This window comes from Leptodactylus fuscus, chromosome 10 (assembly GCF_031893055.1).
Source record: "Leptodactylus fuscus isolate aLepFus1 chromosome 10, aLepFus1.hap2, whole genome shotgun sequence".
In the NCBI taxonomy this organism is placed as follows: Eukaryota; Metazoa; Chordata; class Amphibia; order Anura; family Leptodactylidae; genus Leptodactylus; species Leptodactylus fuscus.
This window is the reverse complement of record NC_134274.1, coordinates 52151324-52178016: the sequence shown is the minus strand read 5'-3', so window position 1 is coordinate 52178016 and position 26693 is coordinate 52151324. Positions and strand designations below refer to the sequence as shown.

The 26693-nt window shown below is 42.1% G+C and overlaps 1 protein-coding gene across 2 annotated transcripts in view; it reads left to right on the top strand.

Moving 5' to 3' along the window:
* The window catches only part of PSD (pleckstrin and Sec7 domain containing), a 232949-nt gene extending 208351 nt beyond the window's left edge, over positions 1-24598 (top strand). For both annotated transcript variants that reach the window (XM_075258168.1, XM_075258167.1), the window contains exons 12-17: positions 12397-12575; positions 16239-16309; positions 17799-17956; positions 18694-18838; positions 20103-20246; positions 22882-24598. In XM_075258168.1, the coding sequence (XP_075114269.1) occupies positions 12397-12575; positions 16239-16309; positions 17799-17956; positions 18694-18838; positions 20103-20246; positions 22882-23127 (943 nt within the window). In that variant the 3' untranslated portion in view covers positions 23128-24598. The remainder of the gene's footprint in view (positions 1-12396; positions 12576-16238; positions 16310-17798; positions 17957-18693; positions 18839-20102; positions 20247-22881) is intronic.
* Positions 24599-26693: the final 2095 nt, after the last annotated feature.

Below are 26693 nucleotides of genomic sequence, written 5' to 3'. Positions count from 1 at the left end.
ATCACTGCCTTCAGTTGTATGTGCAAATGCACATACAGCTGAAAGCTGTCAGGGTAGGCCGCGGATCGCGCGACCGCGGCCTACACTGGCTGCAGAGTTTGACCTCTGCCCCGACGCGGGCGCGATGACGTCATCAGCGCCGCCAGTGACAAGAAGGTGGATGCCGGCGGCTCTTCAGGGGTGAGTATGAGAGTGGCTCACTGTGTATATGATGTTGGGGGGAGCGCTTATAATACTTGGTGGGGTGTATGATACTGGGGGGGCTTATAATACTGGGGGGAGTGTATAATACTGAGGGGGCTTATAATACTGGGGGGAGTGTATAATACTGGGGGGGCTTATAATACTGGGTGGGGTGTATAATACTGGGGGGAGTGTATAATACTGGGGGGAGTGTATAATACTGAGGGGGCTTATAATACTGGGGGGAGTGTATAATACTGGGGTGGCTTATAATACTGGGGGGTGTACTAAAGAGCATATAATACTGGGGGGGGCTATTTATAAGCACACAATACTGTGTGTGGATGCCACTGTGGAGCATATAATCCTGTGGGGGGGGGACACCTACTGCGGAGCATATAACACTGGGGGGCTACTGTGGTACTGTGGAGAATATAATATTGTGTGGTGGGCCCACTGCAGAGCATATAATACTATCTGGGGTCCCCTCACTATTTATATCACACAGTATCTGTTTTATAGCAGACGTGATATTAGTACAGGATGTAAGAATATTACACGGTAACTATAAAACAGATCCTGTGCGATGTAAATAGTGAAAATTAATTGTTCAAAGTACCAAATGCCGAGACCTTTACATTTCAGTACAACGTTGTTTGTATTATTGAAAGCTCTGTAAAGCCCCACATGACTGTAATTTTTGGTCAGTAACTGTCCGCAATTGTGGATCCGCATAGTATTAAGTCTATATTGTCGTGTTGGCACTCCGCGAAAATTTTGTGGGTTTTGGGTTGCAGTTTGGGCACTCGGTCTCTAAAAGGTTCGCCATCACTGTACTAGGGAGTACCCCGAAATAGTGCAATCTATGGATGAGTCTCTGCTTTGGCCGATATGTTGTTATGCAGAGCCGCAGCTTTCTTGACCACTCATTTTGCTGTTTGTTGCACTTTAGTTTCTGTGACTCTTATAAATATGTATGCTCGTTTCACTTGCAGTCCAAATACTATAAACTAAAGCACATTAATACATTTTTTTTGTATTTTTTATTTAAAGGGAACCTGTTATCAGGTTGATATTGCCAAACCTTGAGCAGCTTGAAATACCAACATATGATCCCTGATAAGAGAGCTATACTCTGAAAAGTGGAGCATTTCAGAAACCCTGATTCACAATTGAAAATACACCAGAATTCTGGGACAATTTGTGCCCTGCTTTACACCATGTTTATATTAATCATTTTGATCACTTTTTGACAGTTTCAGCACCTTATATGACAAGTGCGTGGTGCTAGCTGAAAGGTGGGTTGGGTTGTCAGTAAAGGGGGAATGTCTTAAGATGCGACACAATGCGTCAGAAATGCCCAAAAATGTGGGTATGTATTTTTGTTGGAAATCAAACTTGTAATGTGTAAACTTAGATATACCTGACTTATTTCATCCTTGTCATCAGGGACTCCATCAGAAAGTCAAGTTGACCCAACAACAGGTTCCCTTTTAGTACCATAGGGTTAACACCAGATTCATGGGTTACGAGTTATGTTCCAACAAACAGTAAGTGCTGGTAGATGTACATGAACAAAACATTTGTGAAAATCATATTTACAACGTTTGTGGAACGAAATATCACAAGACCATTCAGAGCTTAGCTGGTGATGACTTCCAGACACTAAGGATGTTTCTGCTCCAAGTTTGCATTATGAATTAGAACGTTTTTGTCATGTGCCTTGGCCACAGAAAATTTTGGAGGACGGCCCAATAATGTGTGCTGTGAAGATCTGTTCATTATGACTGGTGAAGTCAGAACTCAGTTATAGGTGTATCAGTTAGATTGGTATTATGGTTTACTAAAGACATTCCTCTGTAATCCTGGGGTGGGGGCTAAGTGCTGGATCACTGACTGTCCCACGACCGGGACTCCTAGTATTCGCTAGCATGGAGAATGGAGTAGTAACGCTCATGTGTGACCACCGCTCTATTCACAAGGAATGATGGAGTGTTTTACTCGGCTACTCTGTATTCATAGGTTTGTATTTGTAAACATAAATCCGCACAGGTTAGTTAAGGGTGGTGAGAAGTTTTTTGATTACATTGTAAATAACCATTATTAATATATATTATTATATTCGACAGTGGTAATGAATGTGCAGGGAAAATGATTTGCATTGTTAGACTTGCAGCGCAGAAGCTTTTCGGAGATACTGTAGTGACAGCTGACAGATCTGCTGTGAGTGCAGTGTCCGGGATTCTTCCGCTGTGTCTTGAACTCTTCTGCTTGTCTGCTTCAGAAATCTCTAAGCTGCGGTAAATATGCAATTACTGAGCAAATCGGTGGAAAACGGAATACAGCTGGCAGAGGAAACAACGGAGAAGCCATTCTCCACCCGATAGGCTTCCACAAAGGAAGAAGACATCACTTCTGCCAGGCAGTGCAGACTCCGTCCAGTGTATACTTTATCCACACCAGCTACATCTACCATATGGTACAGTGATGTATTATACAGTGGTATTGTCTTGCTTACGCTGTACCACACCACTACCTGCAGCTAAAATAAGTGACAGTCAGTCAACTAGGCAATGGAGCTCCCCAAATGGTGGGAATGGCAGAATCAGTGGTGGGAATGGCAGAATAATAGAAAGATTAAACACTTATTAAGTATCCAGAGCACCAGTCTTAAAATAAGATTTATTCAGATGGCTGTATTTCTGGTCTGTGTATACAAAAGACTACGTACGGATCCGTAATATGCATAATGCAATTCACATGACCTTTATGAACCCATACTCTGTATTGTGGTGGAGACTAGCAGGTAGATCTCTTTCAAGACTGGTAAGACCTACGGGCCTCCACACAAATTAAAATAAATATTGTAGCTGTAACTTAACCATTTTCATACCTTCATCTGAGCCCTCCAATACTGTGCGCTCCCTAAAGCTGTCAGGCAGTGATGCCATTTGTTCCTAAACAAAAACTTTTTTTTTAGAATATGCAAAAACAGACAGTAAACATTGTTCTGGTGCAGTCGTGAAAAGTACAACATAAAAAAAAAATTGCATCAAAAACAAATTTGGATTTTCCAAATAAGGTTTTAACCGCTTTTTACCTTCAGCATGTAAATATTCTCTAATAGGCTATATACATTAGCTAAATGTCAGCAAAATGCTTGTTAGCAGTGGCATAACTAGGATCGACGGGGTCTCGTGGCGTACTTTTGACATAGTCCCCCCACACACATTCCTGCGCGCTCTATTATGCCCCATAGTGGCCTCTGCACACACTATTATGCCCCATAGTGGCCCCTACACACAGTATTATGCCCCATAGTGGCCCCTACACACATTATTATGCCCCATAGTGGACCCTACACACAGTATTATGCCCCATAGTGGCCCCTACACACAGTAGTATGCCCCATAGTGGCCCCTACACACATTATTATGCCCCATAGTGGCCCCTACACACATTATTATGCCCCATAGTGGACCCTACACACAGTATTATGTCCCACAGTGGCCCCTGCACACAGTATTATGTCCTATAGTGGCCCCTGCACACAGTATTATGCCCCATAGTGGCCCCTGCACACAGTATTATGCCCCATAGTGGCCGCTGCATACAATATTATGTCCCATAGTGGCCACTACACACATTATTATGCCCCATAGTGGCCCCTGCACAAAGTATTATACCCCATAGTGGCCCCTACACACAGTATTATGTCCATAGTGCCATCAGCTTCCCATAACACTATTCTTGTCGCTCAGACCCTTACCTTGGAGTTGCTCTTCTGACTGCTATGACATCACTCATGCTACCTAAACAACAAGAGCAGTGTTCCCAGAGCTGAATACCCACCTGTTGTTTTTCTCCAAATCTGCACATGACATAGATGATAGACTCCCTTTTACATAGATCTATTATTGCCAGACTAATTTTTTTTTTTTTTTTGCAACAATAGATGAATAGAGAATAAATATATTTTTCTACACCCTCTGATATTGCCATGCCTGTATGCTGTATATACCGCCATTGCACTGCTAGTTTAGTGGTGCGTGGCCTGTCAATTCATAAACAGAGTTGTGACTGCCAGATACAGACAGATTGGGAGTCTGTATACTAGCTTGCTAACTCCATGGCTTAGTTTATTCCAAATATAAACTAGACATATTTACATACATGTGCAGGTAAATAAAGGAGTTGCTTATCTTCCATTTAGCTGGGCTTATTGGATAAATGAGGATACATGTGTGTGTCTAAAAACTGTCCTTATTTGGCTGAAAAGCAAAAATTCAATAGCAGTGACACAGTATGGCAATCTGTGAGTAGAGATGGAAATCGATGCAAACAAAGCATACTTTGGCTCTATATTCACCAGCGATAGAAGTGACATTCTATATTCAGCAGTTGAGTAATTGGGTAATTGTGGTGATATTTGTAGCTTTGATCCGTCATCTTCGCTATCAGCTTGATTAGAGTTGTTGATTTCCCTCTATACTTGTAACTCGTCAGATGGTGTTATTACATGCTTCATTCTTCTTGGCAGGCCACACTCACTTTTTTGGAGCTAATTATTGAAAAAAATCTAGGCAACGCTTTGCATGATCCACGGCTTTAGTGTAGTAGTTCAGAAAAGAAAAGTGACAAATGGGTGACCAATGTAAAAGGTAAAAATAAAGAAGTAAATCTGTAAATCTGTGTGTGTGTGTGTATATATATATATTTGTCAAGGTCTGGGGTTGCTAGGTGGGGTGGTATAGGGTTGGGGTGGGGTGTACAAGTCCAGTTTCTTTTAGTCCAAAACAGAGGTAAAGTTTATTCACACTCAAAAAGGGTAGTGCAGCAACAAAAGGAAAACCATATAAAAATAAATACCTGCCTGGCTAGGCTCTAACTAAACATAGAATAGGTTACCTCACCTAGAATAACAGAAATCCAAAAGCCAGTTGAGTCATTCGGGACACAGCTCCAAAAATGTGACCTCTCTCTTTGGCTCTGCAGTCAAACTCTGCCAAAGTGTTGCTGCTGGAGCAACTTCTTAAGCCTCCTTGACGAGGAGAATCTCTGCAGCTGAGTCGCTGCCGGAACATCCCCAAAGTGTGGACTGGAGGGGGGTGGAATGACAGGTCCCTCTACCAATCCTACCTGTCATTCCTAAAAGTCCAGGCCAGAACTGAGCATTTACCAAAATGCTCAGCAGACAAAAGTTGTCTGCTGAAAACAAACATTCCTGGAGTTTTCTCATCTCAGCCACCTGAGTAGTCTGGGTGAGATGTACACCCCCTCCATTACCCGACCAGCCATCGGCTTACTAATATATATATATATATATATATATATATATATATATATATATATATATATATATATACACACAGTGTTGGCCAAAAGTATTGGCACTCCTGCAATTCTGTCAGATAATACTCATTTTCTTCATGAAAATGATTGCAATCACAAATTCTTTGGTATTATTATCTTCATTTAATTTGTCTCCAATAGAAAACCACAAAAAGAATTGTCAAAAAGCCAAATTTGATATAATTCCACAGCAAACATAAAAAAGGGGGTGGACAAAAGTATTGGCACTGTTTGAAAAATCATGTGATGCTTCTCTAATTTGTGTAATTAACAGCACCTGTTACCTGAGGCACCTAACAGGTGGTGGCAATAACTAAATCACACTTACAGCCAGTTGAAATGGATTAAAGTTGATTCAACCTCTATCCTGTGTCCTTGTGTGTACCACATTGAGCATGGAGAAAAGAATGAAGACCAAAGAACTGTCTGAGGACTTGAGAAGCAAAATTGTGACGAAACATGAGCAATCTCAAGGCTACAAGTCCATCTCCAAAGACCTGAATGTTCCTGTGTCTACCGTGCGCAGTGTCATCAAGAAGTTTAAAGCCCATGGCACTGTGGCTAACCTCCCTAGATGTGGACGGAAAAGAAAAATTGACGAGAGATTTCAAAGCAAGATTGTGTGGATGGTGGATAAAGAACTTCAACTAACATCCAAACAAGTTCAAGCTGCCCTGCAGTCCGAGGGTACAACAGTGTCAACCCGTACTATCCGTCGGCGTCTGAATGAAAAGGGACTGTATGGTAGGATACCCAGGAAGACCCCACTTACCCAGAGACATAAAAAAGCCAGAAGAATGGAAGAATGTTCTCTGGTCAGATGATACAAAAGTAGAGCTTTTTGGGAAAAGGCATCAACATAGAGTTTACAGGAAAAAAAAAGAGGTCTTCAAAGAAAAGAACACGGTCCCTACAGTCAAACATGGCGGAGGTTCCCTGATGTTTTGGGGTTGCTTTGCTGCCTCTGGCACTGGACTGCTTGACCGTGTGCATGGCATTAGGAAGTTTAAAAACTACCAACAAATTTTGCAGCATAATGTAGGGCCCAGTGTGAGAAAGCTGGGTCTCCCTCAGAGGTCAGCAGGACAATGACTCAAAACACTTCAAAAAGCACTAGAAAATGGTATGAGAGAAAGCACTGGAGACTTCTAAAGTGGCCAGCAATGAGTCCAGACCTGAATCCCATAGAACACCTGTGGAGAGATCTCAAAATGGCAGTTTGGAGAAGGCCCCCTTCACATCTCAGGGACCTAGAGCAGTTTGCCAAAGAAGAATGGTCTAAAATTCCAGCAGAGCATTATAAGAAACTCATTGATGGTTACCGGAAGCGGTTGCTCGCAGTTATTTTGTCCAAAGAGTTTGTGCTTGCAATCATTTTCTGGTAGAAAATGAGTATTAACTGACAGAATTGCAGGGGTGCCAATACTTTGTTTGTTTGCTGTTCATACCACAGTTGTTCCCAAGCGCTTTTCACAGAAAGTTTGACAGTGTTCTCTGCAGACTTTTTGCTTCAATTATACCTATAGGGAAACTGCTCTCATTTCTGTAGGTATGAATAACTTGCTGTGATTTCCAAAAATGAGATTATTTTAGAAATCGCAGCATTTCCACTGCACCTATTTTTTTTTTCAATGTGTGGATAGGATTTGCTACTGTGCAGGGACTGTAAAATTCCGTGGCCAAACTGCAGCATCTACGGCACATGGGGCAATGGCCATAGGGTGCATTCGCATGAAAATGGTGCTGAATTTGGTGTGGAATCTGCCTCAGATTCAGCGCAGAAAAAAAAGCCTCCCATTTACTTCATTGGGTTCCTTTTTCTGCTAGCGGAAATATAAGTATATATAAGGGGCATAATATAAGAAAGCAATTCATTTAATTAAGGAGGCACAGGCCTTATTAAAGCTAAGGCCCCACATAGCGAGCTATAGCCAAACAGCACTGCGGCAGTAACGAATGGCAGTTTTCACTGCAGCACTTTTCACAGAAAGTCTGCTTTGGTTTCCTCTGTGGACTTTCTGTTTCTGTAGGTATAATTGATATTCTGTGATTTCCAAAACCACAACGTTACTATATAAACAGAGAAGGGGTCACAGCGCTTACAACGGTATCACGGTTACGGTCACTGTATAGTGATAAATATCGGTAATACTAAGTTGGGGGCCCACTTGGACATGTTTGCCCCACCTCTGCTATACCCCTAGCTACACCTTTGATGTGTAAATTACAAGTCAAAGAAAGCCAATTTACTTCCAGTGGAATAATAGAAATGGGGGGTTTGTAATCCTAGTGAACGGTGGAACCTCAGGAGAGCAGGCAAATCTCCCAGGCAGTGTCTTCTCTCCCTGTTTCTGCTGTATTTATCTACTAGGGGTCTGTTACATTTCCTTTTTGATGTGAGTTCTGTATTTAGGTCTCTGATCTGTGATGGGTATTTATTTAGTAGGTGTGATCCGGGGTCTGTATTAGCTTTAGGGGTTCTCTTCTGTTATCTGGATTTATTTCAGGCTGTGACTATGAGGGCACTATGTGACTTAAATGCTGTAGGTTTGGGGTATGTTTAGTATAAGCCCAGAAATGTAAAATATAATACATGCTGCAAACCAGATATATGGTGGGAATGGGTACCTTAAAATAAGTGACAATGGGTAAACTATGGAATGGAGAACACCAAATGATTGGAACTGCAAAATCAGTAATAGAAAGACTTTGCTGTTGCATCTAAAAGACATGCCGATGCTGGTATACTGTAATGCATGTGGTTTTTGCTCATTTTTAAAATGCTGCATTTTTTTGGTTTTTATGTTATTGAGCATACATAGTGATAGGCCAGTTTCTCACAAGAATAATTTGGGCACGTGCGAGCTCGTATTACAGGGGCAATTTTAGGCCCACACATGGATTATTGTCCCAATTTGATCTCTAGGATGCAGTCATAAGACACTTGGCCATGAGACACTTGGTGGCGCTGGGACTGTGCACCTGTTTAATAGTCACGTCCATATATTGCTGTATGTAACACAAGCCTATAGAGGGCGCTTTCACATAGGCTGCTTTGATGCAGTTTGTGAAGCAAACAAAGCAGTAGAATCTTTTCTCCCCTTTTACTGCCAATGAGCTCCTTCGGCTTCAAATACTGTATTACAAAACTGCATCAAAGCAATCTACGTGAAATAATCATTAAAGGGGCTGTCTAACACCAGAATTTATCCTGCAGATGTAACAGATGTTCACATGACTGTGTTCCTTCCATGAAACATGCAGCATGTATTACCCAGACTGACCACGGTGTGTATGGAACGGACAGGTTCATGTAGACTATCAATCCAGTCTATCAGGATCTCATTGCATGATAATTCTCTATGATGCTGTAAGCTCCATTTACACGGCCATGATCAGTCTGAGAAATATGGGCAACACATGGATGGAATACGGTTGTATGAATAGCCTCTTAGGCTCAGGTGTGGTAAGCTACAATATATAGGTATAGATACTGTATAGTTGTAACTAAACTATATATGCCGATCATCTTATTACTTACTAGCAGAATACCCGCGGCTTCGCTCGCGGAAAATATGTTAAATTGTTGGTTATGCTAAAGTAAAATTTTCAGTGTCACACTGAAATTGACATTTTCAGAGTGCTACCATAAAAAAAAATTTCCACTTAAAATTTTTATTATTTTGGCATTTTACTAATTTGTCGTAACATTGATGTGAACAACAACTTTTTTTTTATTTCAACATTTTTATTGATTTTACATTGATTTTATTGATTTTACATATTCAATACAGTATATAGTATAGTATAAACTATGACAACTATTTTTTAACTATTTTTTTTTATCAAAAATTAAAACCTACATCTCAGTAATGAAAACCGCCTGACAGGCAGACTTGTGTAGTTGCCGATAGCAACCAATCAGAGCTCAGCTTTCAGGGCGGGTTCACACCTGCGCGCTGTCTCCGCTTTAGCCAATCCAGGGGGTTTCCGTCTCCTGCCCCGAGAAGCTGTACAGGGGACACAAACCCGGCAGTCAGTTTTCAAACCAGATCACTCAAATGGGTTTGCAAAGTGACCGCCCGTGTGCATCTTCTGTCTCTCCGCGGCAGAACCGTTTTTTTAACCGGACACAAAGTCCTGCATGTCTGACTTTGTGTCTGGTTTAAAAAAAAATTGTTTTGCTGTGGAGAGGCAGAAGACGCACACGGGCGGTCACTTTGCAAACCCATTTGAGTGATCGGGTTTGAAAACTGACTGCCAGGTTTCCGTCCCCTGTACAGTTTCTCGGGGCAGGAGACGGAAACCCCCTCGATTGGCTAAAGCGGAGACAGCGCGCAGGTGTGAACCCGCCCTTTCACTTGACCTCAGCAGTTTCAGTGATGAAAACTCCCTGTATAGTAAGCAATAATGACAATCTTAAGGGCCGTGCTCACGGAGTAAACACGCGTTCATTTTTGCATAATACACGTGTAAAGAATACACATGTAGAAATCAGACTCCCATTGACTTCAATTACATTTTTTACACAAGTAAAAAACGCTCCAAATACGCACGTTTTTTACACATGTAAAAAATGTCATTGAAGTCAATGGGAGTCTGGTTTTTACATGTGTATTCTTTACAAGTGTATTATGCAAAAATGAACGCGCGTTTATTCCGTGTGCATGGACCCTCACTATGAGGCAGTTTTCGCCTGACCAATATTACTGCTCAGTAAGACTGCTTGCACACTACAGTATTTTTCATGGGTCTCCGGGCCGTGGATTTTACAGATCCATAAACTTCTATGGAGCCTGCAAAATGTACAGCATTGTGCACAAAGAAGTCTATGGAGCCACCAAATCCATGGACTGGAGGCCTGTGGAAAATACTGTAGTGTGCAAGCAGCCACTAAGGATACCAGACATGTCAGTGCGTGCGTGCGTGCGTGTATGTATGTATGTGTGTGTGCACGCGTGTGATCCATGTGTATGTATGCATTGCCGTAACTACCGCCATAACAGCAGAGATAGCTGCCACAGAGTCCGGGACATTAGGGGGCCCGGCGACAGCTGCTACCGCTGCGTTTTTTTTTTCTTAATAGGCCATTACCGACTGGAGTTACTCCAGCCGGTAACGGGCCCTATTTACATACCGATCCTGGCAGGGCCGGGATTGGTAAGTGACACCGCGGGCTCCAGGAGAGGTAAGAAACATAAACATTGTTACTTACCTCTCCACGATCCGGGCAGGCTTCAGGCCTAGTTGTCTGACGTCTCATGACCCCGGCCTGTGTCCCGGGTCATGTGACGTCTGACGTCTTTGAAGATGGACAGCGGAGGACTGCAAGCAGAGCTGGGAGATAGGTGAGTAACAGTGGGGTTTTTTATGTTTTTCTCCCCCTGGGTCTCCGATTATTATACTCTAGGGTCTGAAAAGACCCCGGAGTATAATAATTGTTTATGAGTGTCCACAGTGGGGCGTAATACTGTGTACAGGGGCCACTATGGGGGATAATACTGTGTGTATGGGGCCACTGAGGGACATAATAGTGTGTGCAGGGGCCACTATGGGACATAATACTGTGTGCAGGGGCTACTGTGGGGCATAATCCTGTGTGCAGGGGCCACTATGGGGGATAATACTGTGCGTAGGGGCCACTGAGGGATATAATACTGTGTGCAGGGGGCCACTGAGGGACATAATACTGTGTGCAGGGGCCACTATGGGGCATAATAGAGCACGTAGGAAGGGGTCGGCCGAGGTCTTCGGGGGGGGGGGGGGGGCATGTCAAAAGTTTGCCTCGGGCCCCGCCATTGCTAGTTACGCCACTGTATGTGTGCGTGTGTGCATGCACGTGTGCGGTCTGTGTATATGTATGCATGTATGTGCGCATGTGATCCATGTGTTTGTGTGTGTGCAGTGCAAGTGTGCGGTAGTTGTTTGTGAGTACGCATGCTATGTTCGTCCGTGTGCATAGTGTGCATCCATCTGAGTGTGTTTGCATGCGTGTGATCCGTGTGTGTGTGTGCGTGTGCGCTGTGCATATGGTATTTATGGGGTGGCGTTGTGGTATTTGTGGGGTGATGTTTGTGTTGTGTGTGTCTAGAGTGGTCTGGTGTTTGTGTGGTGTGTTGTGGTATTTGTGTGGTGTTGTGCTTGTGGGTTGGTGTATGTGTGCTGTCTGTGTGATGTTTATATGGTGTTTGTGTGTGGTGTTGCGGCCACTTCAGCAGCGACTCTTTGGCACCGTCGCTACAATCCGTCCCTGTCAGTCACAACTATTGTTTTCCCCTCAGCACTTTCACATTTCCCCATTATATGTATAGGGCCTCAATCTCATGACGGGGGAATGCTAGTGAGATGTAACATGCGCAGTATTCTTCTCCTGTGGGTGGAAAGGGGGCCTACTAAATTTCACCCAAATCGGGTGAGAATTGTGGATTTGTATAGAGCAGACTACTACAGAATTTGAGTTTTATATATATAGACTAACTGGCTCTTTGTAATAATTGAACAATACGCAGCTCTTCCATTGACCTCTGCGTGTTTTTTCTGGAACAGCTAAGGCCATTTCGATGTCCCTACAAGCTATGCCATGTGATGCTTCGTGACTATTTATGCCAGGCTTCGTGACCATTTTATCTTCAAATGAGCTGCAACAAAAGAATTTCTTACTGTAGGAGTTGTGAACTGCATGAAATACTTTGTATCTGTTCATTTACAATCAAAGCATCTGTGACATCTCCAGTTGTGTTTTATTCATAGTAAAATTGACAGCACTAACCAATTGTATACATTGTATACTGTAGTAAAACCCATACGCTGAATATCCCTTATTTAAGTCTGCTGTAACTTGCTTTGTTTTGATCTCTGCAGAGATGAAGAAGAGCTCAGGAGATCACTGTCAGAACTTGCAGACCCAAATCCAAAATCCATAAAACGCATCAATAGTTGTGGAAAACCATTCCTTGACTTCTCTCAAGATCCTAATATCACAACTTACAAGTATGGAGTTTTGGTTCGCAAAATCCATGCCGATCCTGACTGCAAAAAAAGTGAGTATTCCTTGTGGATGGACGTTCTATAGGTTGGACTAAGGCTAAGAGATTAAGTCCAATTAATCTGACCTTATGGTTTATCAAGATTCCGTTTTTTAACAGAATCATCTAATTTGATTCTTATTACCTCAACATGACATCAGCTAGTACAGCAGGTGATGGAACTAATGATAAGGCCTGCTCCGAAACTGAGCAGATACCACAGCCGCAGCTTCTCTACCATTTCTCTAATAGTAGATACTTAAAGGGATTCTATCATTAAAATCACATTTTTTGTCGATTACACATAGGAATAGCCTTAAGAAAGGCTATTCTTCTCCTACCTTTAGATGTCTTCTCCACGCCGCCGTTTGGTAGAAATCCCAGTTTTTGACTGAATGTAAATGAGTCCTCGCGCAGCACTGGGGGTGTCCCCAATGCGGCGAGAGAACTCTCCAGCGCCGTCTCCACCTTCTTCAGGAACGGGCTCTCTGCACATCTTCTTCCGGAGCTGGGTTCAAACTTCTAGGCCTCGGAAAATGGGCACAAGAAAATGGCCGCTTACACAGCTTTTCAAGTGCTTCTTTCTGTTAATGCAGATGATTATGGCTTACAGCCAAGGAAACCCCAAAAGTCATTATCTCAGAAAATTAGATTATATAAGACCAACTGTAAAAAAAAATTGTTTAACATAGAAATGTCAGCCAAAGGAAAAGTCTGTCTGGTAAATGCCCTCAATGCTTGGTCGGGGCTCCTTTTGCGTGAAAGACGGCATCAATGCGGCAATGTGGCCTGGAGGTGTCAGCCTGTGTCAGCCTATTATCCTCTTGACAATACTCCATAGATTCTTTGTGGGGTTAAGGTCAGGCTGGCCAATCAAGCACAGTGATACTGTGGTTATTGGTCTTGGTACTTTTGGCAGTGTGGACAGGGACCAAGTCCTGTTGGAAAATGAAAATTCCATCTCCAAAAAGCTTGTGGGCAGAGGGAATCCTGATGAAGTGCTCTAGAATTTCTTGGTAGACGGCTGTGCTGACTTTGATTTTGATAAAACACAGTGGACCTACACCAGCAGATGACGTGGCTGCCCAAACCATCAGTGATTGTGGAAACTTCACACTAGACCTCAAGCAGCTTGGATTGTGTACATCAGCCTCTCTGCTCTTCCTCCAGACTCCGGGACCTTGATTTCCAAATGAAATGCAAAATTTACTTTCATCTGAATACACCTTTGACCATTGAGCAACAGTCCAATTTTTTCTCTCCTTGGCCCAGGTAAGACGCTTCTGGCGTTGTCTATTGGTCATGAATAGCCTGACATATGGAATGTGACACTTGTATCCCATGTCTTGGATACGTCTGTGTGTGGTGGCTCTTGATGCACTGACTCCAGCATCAGTCCATTCCTTGTGAATCTCCCCCAAATTTGTGAATGGTCTTTTCTTAACAATCCTATCAAGGCTGCGGTTATCCCGTTGCTTGTGCACCTTTTTCTACAACACTTTTTCCTTCCACTCCACTTTCCATTAATATGCTTTGATACAGCACTCTGAACAGCCAGCTTCTTTAGCAATGATCTTGTGTGGCTTACCCTCCTTGTGGAGTGTGTCAATTTCTGCCTTCTGGACATCTGTCAATCAGCAGTCTTCCCCAGTATTGTGACTCCTACTGAACAGGACTAAGGGACATTTTAAATGCTTAGAAAGACTTTGCATCTGTTTTGGGTTAATTATTCTAATTTTTTGAGATGACTTTTGGGTTTTCCTTGGCCATAAGCCATAATCATCAACATTAATAGAAATAAACACTTTGAAAAGTTCACTCTGTTTGTAATGACTCAAAATATGCTTCACTTTTCTAATTGAATTACTTAAAAAAATAAAAAAAACAACTTTTGATGATATTCTAATTTATTGAGATGCACTTGTAGCATACAGCCCGCTCAGCCAGGGATACATCATATGCAAGCTTTCCTCCTGGCACCAGCTGTGATTGACCCATGGCTGGGTGGTAGGAGAAGAAAGTCTGCATCAAATCGATCCAGCTCCTTCTCTTGTTGCTACCTCAATTGTTCAGTGTTTTATTATTATTATTATTATTATTATTATAAAAAGTTGAAAAATTTGATTAAAATTTAAATTTGCCCATAAGCTTGTTTGTTTGTTTTTATTTTCTTGATAAAATCGTGATAAAATTTTACTTGCCTGATAAGTTTCTGATGCTCCAGTGTCACAGTTCCAATCCACCCTATCAGACGATGTAACAGATTTAACCCAACTCTTTACAATGGGATATATTAACACAAATTTTCATTATGGAGGACAACAAAACACAAAGAAAAGTCAGTGCAAAAACATTTTTCGACGAGTTTTCATTGGTTTTATTGCACAGTGATAGCTCATCACAGAAGACAACAATTATACAGCTGCAGAAATTTAAGTTAGCTCTGAAACATCTATAGGTACACAGTCCGTCAAGTCTCAGCACAACTATAATGTTGATCCAGAAGAAGGCAAAAAAAACCATATACCGTATTTTTCGGACTATAAGACGCACCTAGGTTTTAGAGGAGGAAAATAGGGAAAAAAAAATTTGAAGCAAAAACTGGTAAAATATTTAATATATGGGAGTTGTAGTTTTGCAACAGCTGCAAGGCCACATTGACAGGTGACCCTGCAGCTGTACAGGGATGCATAGAGCGTTTTTTTTGCGGGGCCAGCTGTAATTTTTAGTTATACCATTTTGGGGGATATCTATTGCTTAGATCACCTTGTATTGAAAAAAAAACAGGAGGTGATTTAGAACTTTTATTTATTTCATATTTTTAAAGCTTTTTTTTTTTTAACTATTTTATTCCCCCCGGGGGCTTGAACCTGCGGTCACTTGATCGCAAGTCCCATAGACGGCAATACAACTGTATTGCCGTCTATGGGACATTCTGTCTATTGGTATTACGGCTGGTCATAGAGACCAGCCGCAATACTAATACAGCCGTGACAGGCCGGGGAGCCTCATTAGGCTCCCGGCTGTCACCCGAACAGGTCGGCTCCTGCGATATCGCCGCGCAGGAGCCGGCCTGCAACTTCAGAGGTACGAGGCCGGTGGGGACCGGCCCCGGGGGAGAAGGGGCCACGGATACTGACCCGGCATCCGCTGTACTAGAGAGGCGGATGCCGGGGAGGGATAGACGCCGGGGCCTGAGACATCGCTACGATCCTCTGCCCTGGATGAAGCCAGCGGCGGGGGCACGGAGGAGCCCCTGCCGCTGCTGGCTTCATGCAGGGCAGAGGATCGTAGCGATGTCTCAGGCCCCGGCACCTGTAATGGCGTCTATCACTTGCCGGCTTCCGCCTCTCTATTACAGCGGATGCCAGGCGCCACCTTCAGACTATAAGACGCACCCTTCTTTTCCCCAAAAATTTTGGGGAAAAAAAGTGCGTCTTATAGTCCGAAAAATATATATATACATATATATATATATATATATATATATATATATATATATATATTCAAAGGAAGGGCCCAGTACTGAACCCTGTGGCAGTGATGTCTCTGTATACAGTGGTCTTTATTTTGGATGCTTTACATCTTTGTGATAAATATGAGATATATATATAATGTATTATCGGGCGTGTAAATGACACTGTTGAATTTTTGAATGTACTTATTCATTTTATGCAGCTCCAAGAGGAAAGAGGGGCTGGAAAACATTCCATGGAATATTAAAAGGCATGATCCTTTATCTACAGAAGGTATGGTATACTACAGAAACAACACTAATGACTTATGTTATATGTTTTATATCCCCTATTACTACAATTACAGACATGTAGGTTTTTCTGTCCGCTTGAAAAGTCGGACATCTTTGGGAACGGACACTTAAGGACACCCCCGGACAGTAAAAGAACGCACCCAATGTCCATTTAAATCAATGCAAAATGTCACGGACACAGCTAGTGTCCGCTGCTAATGTCCGCACAAGATTTTGAACGGACATTAGCAGCGGACACCAGCTGTCAGACACCAACGGTAGTGTGAACGCCCCCTAATACAAAATAAGCAGTTGTACCATTATCTTGTGAATAGGGGATAAGTGTCAAATTGCTGGCAGTCCAACTGCCGGGACCTCTAGAGAGCATTAGAATGGGGGCCTGCAAGTACTGTAAATGTAGCACCAGTGTACTTGTATGTCCGGCACTCCATTCACTTCTGTGGGGCTACTGAGGCCACCATCTCTGGCTACCCTGTACACGTCAATTGAGTGATGGTCACGTAAGTGTGTCATTCATGGGGAGTACTCAGGGGGACTTTCAGGCCCCATTATGTTCACTAAGCTCACATTAGCGCCAGCCTCTCCGTCATTTGTGTTTGTTGGGGGACCAGAACGACAGAAGACTGGACCTCTACAACTGCGGTTACACGTGGAGCCCGGAAGTCCCTATTGACCATAATGGGGTCCATTGGGTGTCCACTATTTTGAAACTAATAGCAGCAGAGAAAAAAAAGTCCTGTGTGCAAGACTTTTTACTCCTTTGAATTTCAGAGGTTTCTGTGACGGTATCACCAAAAGAGACTCTTGTGCAGATGTGAACCTGGCCTTACAGAATAGGGAATAAGTGTCTGTGGTGGCACAAGCCCCTTAGTGTTATTTTTGCTATGTAACTGGCTACTAATGTGACTTTACCTTCCTAATGTCTTTTTTCTCTATTGCGATAATGATGTTGCTGATCCTGCTCTACATGTCCTCTGCAGGAAGACACAACTGTACGACAGCTCATAGTGTTACCAATGTTATGTAAAGAGTTCTTTTAGGGTGCAGGAGAACAGGAAGTCCTTGTGATACTGCTTCAGCCAATGGCTGCAGAGCAGGAAGTGATGTCAGAAATCATTGCGTTAGCTTTTCCTGTACAGCCCAGTAACATGCAGTGGTGTTTGTTACTTCCTGTGGTGTACAGAGCACCCTGGAAACTGGCATTTGTGGGCAGTGTAACAATAGAGGACCCAGAGTTCTCTTGCTTCCTGTTTATACAGTCTCTCAAGCATTTTTCTGTCTGTATCGGTGATAAAATTAGCCATACGTTTTGGTACCAAATCTTTATCAATGTGACCTTAACATTCATACTAAGATAAAGCATTGGCTCAGCATGTAATTTTATTGAATAATCTGACGCTGCATGGCATCTATACGCTATGGGCTTCTGACACATGGGTACAGTAATATTCTTGCTGTCTGCATTTTAGGAGGAGTATAAACCAGGGAAGCCAATTTCTGAAGAAGACTTGAAAAATGCAATCAGCATACATCATTCTCTCGCTACCAGAGCATCCGACTATAACAAAAGGCCAAATGTCTTTTACCTACGAACAGCAGACTGGAGAGTATTCCTATTTCAAGCTCAGTGAGTCATAATGTAGCGCAATAAATGTCTGGTGATGGTCAATGACTGGTCAGGTCTGATCTGTCATAAAGTCGGAAATATTATAGTTAGCTAGAATTCTCTAACTTTAGCCTTACTTCTCAAAAGGCAGACTTTTTGTACTATCTGAAAAGAGAGGTGACTTTCCTTTCCAAAAAGCCTTCAAATTTGTCCTTAATCTTTGGGAATTTTCATGATAATTTTTATATTATTTTTTCGCATTTCATTGGTACCATAAACTTTCGTAGTGTTTAGCATGGCACATGACACAAATGTGTTTACAAGATGACTGAAATATATAATAGAAGCTTCTGGGCATTGTTATATGTCAGGTGCTTCATAACAGTGGTTGTGCGCGCTATACAGTAGCTGTATCCCTTTTAAGACTATGGGATGCTGCCACGACACCTATAACCACTGCTATCAAGTATATGCCCTAGGGAATAGGGTAGGGGGCTCCTGGTCAATGCTTGCACTCACGTCCACCGGACTTCAGTTACGCCATTGAATGTGTACATACATTTTATGTATCATCTTGATTCTTTAGCAATTTTTTACAGTATATGCAAAAGATTTTCATTGTTTACTGCCTAATACACCCCCACAGACCAAGGTAGTTTAGCAGTAGAGGTTTCTGATATCCCAGTTTCTGGCAATGATGTTTGTGTGCAAATGGTTTTTGAGATGACCTTTACTTATATTTCCTTTTTCTTAATCAGGAATACAGAACAGATGCATTCATGGATCACCCGCATCAATGTGGTGGCAGCAATGTTTTCTGCACCTCCATTCCCCGCTGCAATCGGGTCACATAAAAAATTTAGCCGACCGCTCCTTCCAAGTGCCATCACTCGCCTATCCCAGGTAGCAAAGTGACACGGTCTATTTAGGATATGACTAAACAATTATTTAGAATTCAGTAGCTTTTTAATTATAAGTGACCAGCAGATCACTTTCCACTTACCTGGTTACTAATGCAGCACACAGGATGTGCGCATCTTCCACTCCTCTCCCAGAACCTTCGCTATGATGCCATGGGGACTGAGGAGCAGAATAGAAGATGCACACATCCTGTGTTCAGGAATAGGTCCCGGGAGCTGCATTGGTAACCAGATAAGTATAATGTAATTGTCATTATAGTAACTGTGTGTGTGTGTGTGTGTGTGTGTGTAAGGTAATAGTCCCCCTAACACACAGGTAATATTACCTGTCACTACTAGGGAACTATAAAAGTTATAGTGCCCCCTACATACAGGTAATGTTATTAACTGGTGAAGGGGGCACTATTTCTGTAGTAGTGCCTCTCACAGATAATACTTCTCCCCCACGTGCAGGTAATATTACATGTGGGGGCACTATTATAGTAGTAGTAATAGTAGATTATGGGGATATTGTCTCTCCTTAGGGAGAGACCACCATGTAGATGTGTGGAGTCTTACAAAGCCCTTTTCGCTCCATGTGGGGGATTGTGGGAAGAATATGCAAATATGTTTCCCAGGATGTAAATAGAGAAACACTGCCTCTGTATGCTACCCTCTATGCCTTGTTGGAAAGTCGGGCATGATGTTCAAGGGAGCTTCCCATAGAGGGCAGCATACAGAGGCAGTGTTTCCCGATTCACATCCTGGGAAACATATTTGCATATTCTTCCCATAGTAGTGATAGTTTCCCCTGCCATACCTATACTTTCTGAAGGGAGCCCTCTCCATACTCTTATTATGAAAGCTGTCCATACCACCAATAAGTGATGCATAATATGGAGAGAGAGCTCCCATTATAAAGTCTAAGTTTGCTTAAAAGATGCCAAAGGCCAGAATGAGCAGATATTTACATCATAGATGACAAGTTGTACTGAAGCTTTTACCATAGACTTTTTCTGCTCAGCAAATCCTGCTCTACAACATGCTGCAGGTCAGTCCGCTTTAGGTTGTGAGGTTGTGGCAGATTAATATTATATTTCTAGTGAATACATTTATTTTTGCGTGAGTAAAAAAATAAAAAAAAGACTCAAAAATGCCATTAAGTTCAAGAGAAATTGTATACCTAAAATAAAGAGCCAGCCGATGTATAGTTATAAGTATGTGCTAAACCTTTCATAGAGTTTCATTAGTAATTTTTTTTATTTTAGGAGGAACAGGTGAAAACACATGAATCCAAGTTCAAGAGTATGTCATCAAGTTTAATCGAACATCGCACAACTCCTCCAGATAAGAAAGTGAAAGGGAAAGAAGTGGATGAGTTTAAGCAGAAGGAGGACTACTTAGAATTTGAGGTATGTCACCCACACCTATGTCTTATAGTTAATAAGATATTCTACTTTCTCATATGTAATAGGTCTTGGTCTTCCCTCGGGAGAGTAGAGATCACATGACATTTCATTATTAGTCTTAAAGACATTCATTTACTCCTTTGCTGCCTATGGAGAAGTAGTTCTCATCTTAGGGCGAATTAGAAAGGGAAATAGATTAAGATCCGAAATTGTCATAATACGGCCATTTATAAATCCGAGGTTATATAACTTTGTGAAGGAGGCTTGGTGTTCAACCTTCTCCACTGCACTAGAAGTTATAAAACCTTTCAATGACAAGATGTTTGTCAAGTAGACGCCGGTGATGAGTTCATTATCAGCTTTAATTATCACAGAGAAATGGTAAAATACTCTGGAGGGAAAGAAATGAACCTTAAATCACACATCTTGATGCATGGCATGCTCTGGAAACATTAAAACTCATTTACATTTTGTAAAAATAAACCTGTTAACCCGCTGATATGTGTGTGGCTCAGGAGAGATGGTATCTCATGTGTCATCTGGACAGAAAACCTTCCCAAAAAGTGATTGAAAAAGGGTCCTAAATATTAGAAAGAAAACAAGTTTTTAAAAATGCAATTAACATTCAATTATATATATTGTAAATGTATTTGTGAGTTCTTAAGACTGGGTATACTTGAGATATATTCAATGAAAGAACAATGCAGTTATTGCATAGCAAGTATTAAAGGGATTTTATCATGAAAAAATAAACGTTTTTTGACTAAAAGCACGTAGGAATAGCCTTTTTTGAATTCTCTTTCTTTTGTGCATTATTCTCAGAGACCACAGGGTGCGTTCCCCTTGTGCTCAGAGCACAGCTTCGCCACAGCTCCCAGCGCCGCCTCTGTCTTCTGTTTCTGACGTGTCTCCTCCTCCTTGCTCCCCTTCTTACACGAGACCAGCGCAAAATAGCCGAAGGAACAGCCATCTGCACTTGTCTCGTCAGCCATTTTGCGAGACCACGACAAAATGGCCGATGGAAAATGCGCAGTCGGTTCTGTCCAACCCGAAGAGGAGGATACGTGTCAGGAACAGAAGACAGAGGTGGCGCTGGAAGCTGTGATGAAGCTATGCCCTGAGCGCAGGGGGAACGCCCCCGTCATTTGTGAGCATAATTAGCATAATGAAGAAAAGAAGAAACTGTGGCGTGAACCTGCAAAATAAAGGCTATTCCCATGCGATTTTAGTGTAAAAATGTTTTCTTTAATGATGGAATCCCTTTAAATGGTGATTTCCAAATCTCAATATATTGGAGCAGACTTACGAATTCAGATGAACCACAACTAGTATAATTTGCTCTGCATTTATTAACTGTTGTAGACCTTCTCTAACAATGGGTGGGGCTTAGAGAGGACCTTTCATGTCCTCACGAATGTGTGGTTTTATATACCGCCAGAAAGCCGACAGTGCGCTGAATTCAGCACACGATGTCAGTTTTCCCATTATGTGCCCCAGTGGTGGAGATGTTGGTGCCATTAATTTTGGCACTGATATCTCCCCACTGTCAGAAGGGCGTTCATCATAGCAAAGTGTCATCGCTGGGCAGTAACGAACGCCGCCTCTGACAGTACAAAGATATTTTAGAGTACTGGGAGGGGGACTTTCCTCACAGCTCAGTGACGATGCTGTGCCGAAAATAACAGCACCAATATCTCCACATACTGGGAAAGCCGACAGTGCGCTGAATTTGGTGCACTGTCTGTTTACTAGCAGTATATAAAACACTACATTCATGAGGAGGTGAAAGGTGTGACAACATTAACAGGATGTATCACATTAGACAGTTTAATCATGCAGCAGATTTTTCATCTTTTATCAGTCGCTGGGTTTGCTATTTAATTACAGAAAACTGATGGGCGGCTGGGGTGTTAAAGAAAACCATAAAAAAGGCATACTCTTTTCACTGGACTAGAAGTGGGGAGGGTCACATGGCCACGAGACCACCGACTGGCCTCCGGTAAGGGACCGGTGACATCTATTTAGGTGATGTCATTGGTCACTCTCCAGAGACTGCTGAGAGTCTCCGCTCCTCCGGCCTCACGAGCCCTGGCCTGTGAGGGGAAGCACACAATGGAACGTCTGAGACGGGCGACTATGCCTTTCTTTTGGTTTGTTCGTTTACACCCATCCTGGCCGCCATTGAGTTTTCTGTAATTCTTGAACATCCCCTTTATTTTTGTACCGTCTAACTATATTAAACAGTATTAGTAGATCTGTCCCATTATATTCAGCTGTATTGGAGATTATATAGACTTTAGGACTGATGACCCTTTAACAGAAATGCTTTGAAGCCTCTTTGAAAGGTTTTTTTTTTGAGCAGTTGGAGGCACCGTACCAACATGATTACCTAGGCTGAAAAAAACACATGAAATCTTTCTATCAATTATACGTCATTTCTAGACCCATTACATGTAGGTATTCTTGAAGTGGAATAATATAGCATAAATTGTGACCACACTGCTCTACTGTTAATTCCTACTAGCAGAGCGCTACGTACGCCGCACCCAGTGACAAGATAATGAAATTCTAAGTTTGATACAGGTTTTCCAAAACGTAGAACTTGCACATTTAATCTCTGGTTACTTTGTATTGACAGAAATCCCGCTACGGCACTTACGCTATGCTATTAAGAGCCAAACTGAAAGCGGGCACAGAAGATTTGGAAGCTTTTGAAAACAGCTTATTTGACTCTGCAGAAAATGATGAGGATGGACTCAAAAAGTCACGCTCAAGTCCTTCTCTAAATCTGGACCCTCCTGTCACTTCCACCAAAGCCAAATGCCACGGGTCTTCAAGAAGCAGCTGCAGAACAAGTCACAACAGCACCAGGCAAAAATCCTGAAGCGTCTACTACGTAAAATCTCAGCCGGTGAAAGCAAAAATTAAGGCTCTTCTTTCCTATATACGTGGTATGTTGGATTCCAAGCTGGTACCAATAAGTATTGCATGATTTAATACTTTTTGTAGGTACGTGCTCCGACGGGTTCAGACCTTGATGGGTTTTAGAAAACAAGCGGTGGGATTCTTAGAATGGATGACATGCTGCACAATCGCTACAAGCACTGCCCAAGAGATCTTACGTGTATTGTGCAAGAGGAGAGAACGGCATGTGAATGGAGGCTTTTCACTAAGTATTTCTCTATGTCAAGATATTCTACTTTTTTTTTTCTTTTTTCTTTTTTTTTATATTTAAGCCATTCAGATCCAGCGGGACCATGTTTTTAAATTTTACTAGCGGGAACCTACCAAACGCAAACAAAAAAACAAATTCCGATAGCGTTTCCTTGTGTAAGTGAACTTCTCGATGGAAACACACACAGCACATAAACTTGTTGTTCAAATCTTTTTTTATGGAGACAACGAAAAGATGAAAGCCTCCGGTTCTAAACGCACAAAGGGCAATGTACAGAATTTCTATCCGTTTTGTATATGTTTCACCTACTCGAGCTAAGGAGAGGAGATAGATGGACGTGACGAGACTCGCAAAGCGGAACTTTGACTCTTAAAGTTATTTGGCAAAATGACTTCTTCATATTAGGACGGTGCCAATTCTTTACCGGACTCCTCCCTTTTTGTGACATATTTTTGCACTTTTACTACTTTACTGAATTTGATTGTCATGCTGATATTTTGTAGTATTAATGCTCCTTTTGAGGTTTGGGAATTGTTCGTTTCCGCTTAAAGAAAAAAAACAGAAAAAACAAAACAAAAAACAATGAATGTCAATATTCTTTATAATACTGTAAAGGGAAGTTTACACTTAATGTACAAAGACGACAAAGACTCAACGTTCTCTGCATGTGTCAGAAACGTCATTGACTTCTTACCGTAAGGCACTGGACCCGGACAGTCAAACATGGAGGCGCCTAAAGAATACCAGCAGAATTCCAGTCTACTATGGCTTTTTGGAGTGAATATGTTACAAGGGAGTATAGTTGTATGGGTAAGAATTTGGGATGATTTAGGAACATAGGAGAAACTGCAATTACAATTATATGCCAAGCTTTTAAGCCATAATACACTACCCAACCATTCTTGGTAGATTAAAAAGCGGCAGTACCAGACTGTTCAATAAGAGCTCTAGAGGGCTAGGACGCCATGATCATATTCCTTCACTTTGCAGCCAAACACATTGCTTTTTGCCTACATTTCTGGCTTTTTTAATCGTGGCCTTGGCCCGACGCTTCACAACATTACTACACCTGATGACAATATTTTTGTGGCCAACCCTTATGCGATATAGATTACAAGACTCACAAAAATTGTACGAACAGATCTAAAGTTTTATTCCAGCTACATACAGGCAACTGTGAGGTCAACACATAGTGGAAATCCCTCTGTACTTACATATTGCTTTATGCCCATTGCATTGACAGCTCGGTAGGGTAGGAAGGGCAGCTACTTTTATGATGAATATGCAGGAATGCCGCTGGAGAGGACTCTGTTCTCCATTGACTTATGTTTTAAAGGAACACTAAACACAGAAATTATGTTGGTTTTATATTCATTAAAACCAAGAAATATAGAAAAAAAATGTCCTCTATTGATCTCAGGAGCTCGGCCATTCATTCCCCATCCTTTTCACTGTCCTGCTTCAGGCTGTAAGACAACTGACTGCAGCAGGATCCTCTCCCCCTCATTGCTCTGTTTGCAGTAGGGCAAGCCCTCTAGCCAACCACCAGTGGAAGACTGAAGTGATGGGCAGGAGAAATGAACCCCCTTCTGGGGGATCATGCGGAAAAGGCTCCAAACAGAATAGGCGGCTAGATTTCTTGTGTCTCGTGTTCCTTTACAACTTACTGTACCTTATATTGATTTAGGAAGATACTTGCTCATGAAAGCCTTATCCGTTTACTGAAATGCTAGCGTTTAGCTGATGTCCTCAGTCTCTCCTATACAAATTCATTATTTTGGGTGTTTTATTTAGGCATTAAGGTATTTTTTTTACATCTTCTGCGCCATTCTTACAAGGACATCGTTCCAAAAAGCAGCATTAGCGTGGAATAGTTCATGCAGCCGACAACATTTTAATCTTCTGTAGAGATTTTTTTTCTTATCTAGACATCAAAGTAAATAATTCAGTTCTTGTGAACGGCAGACTGCTCATTAACAGGAGAAACTTAGTGAAATCGGAGTACTCGGGGCAAAGTACCTTCAGTCTTTCCTTCTCCGCCAGCTGTTCATTATAAGACTTGCCGCCGTTCCTTATTACATTTGCTACGCCTTTTTGTCTCGAATCATTTCCTAGGCGGTCGGGCACTTTTTGGTTTCTCGTTTTGCCGGTTTGATGTTTGGCTCCTATAAGATGGGGAGCGACGTTTGATAACGGTCGATGGCTTTTCTCTCGACGCATGATGTCTTGTTGGGTGATACTTTGTTCCAGGCTTTGGGATAGGAGGTATATTGTCTGCGCCAGTGCTCTCTGTAAATAACCTGGTTAGAAATCTATCTGGCTCAGTTATTCAGCGGCAATAACAGGTAACAGCTTCATCACTGTACATCTTTTTTGTTGTTTTTATTTTTTTTTTTGTCACCTGTAACAAAATAAGTAATCTAAAACTCCAGGTTCACAAACCAGCACTGAGTAACATAGTCCTTGGTGGAGTAATATGGTAGATTTCTTGTATCCATGTCTGCCACTGGCCCAGTCATTGGAAAGGGACTTGTAGAAATAAAATGTGCCAAAAGACTTCCATTCAGATGGCTGCAAATGGTTATAAGTCACAAAGTCTGCGACATGTGAATCGACCCTATAAGTCACATAGTAACAGAGGACACAAGTCTGTGACACCGATACAATGATCAATGTGTTGTTCCCGAGTAGCGAGGGCACCAATTTTACCTTTAGCTTTTATCTTTATACAGTCCATATTTCTATTTTAGAAGTTCTTTATCTAATTTTTACGTATCAATTGAAAGATTCCAGTTGTTGTTGCCTTTAAATGGTTAATGGATAGGTGGCGATAGCTTTCCAGACTATCCAGCACGGCCATGCTATAAAACAATGGGGGGCGGGGGTGGGGGATTTTAATATTCCAGTCTTCTGTCATAGACGGGCGATAATGTGGCGCGTCCCTGGCACAGGCTTCGGCCCGACATATCTATTATAACTCACTTCAGTTTTCTGACGTGAGTTATGCGAGAATATGCCACATGTACCTGACCCGTGTAGACTTCCAGTCTGGTGCACACCAGCTGATACATATACCAGTGTCCTGATGTGGAGTGTGAATGACGCCTGACGGTAGTCCTGAGAACTCACTATTTGTCGCTGTCTTTTTCATTAGCTATTTCAAGGTATCAATAACTGAGGACTCCATGTTTTTTTTAATCTTTTTTATTTTACGGGGTAATCTGATGGAAAAATATAGTATTTGAAGAGATGGGATGTTATTTTTATAGAGCTGA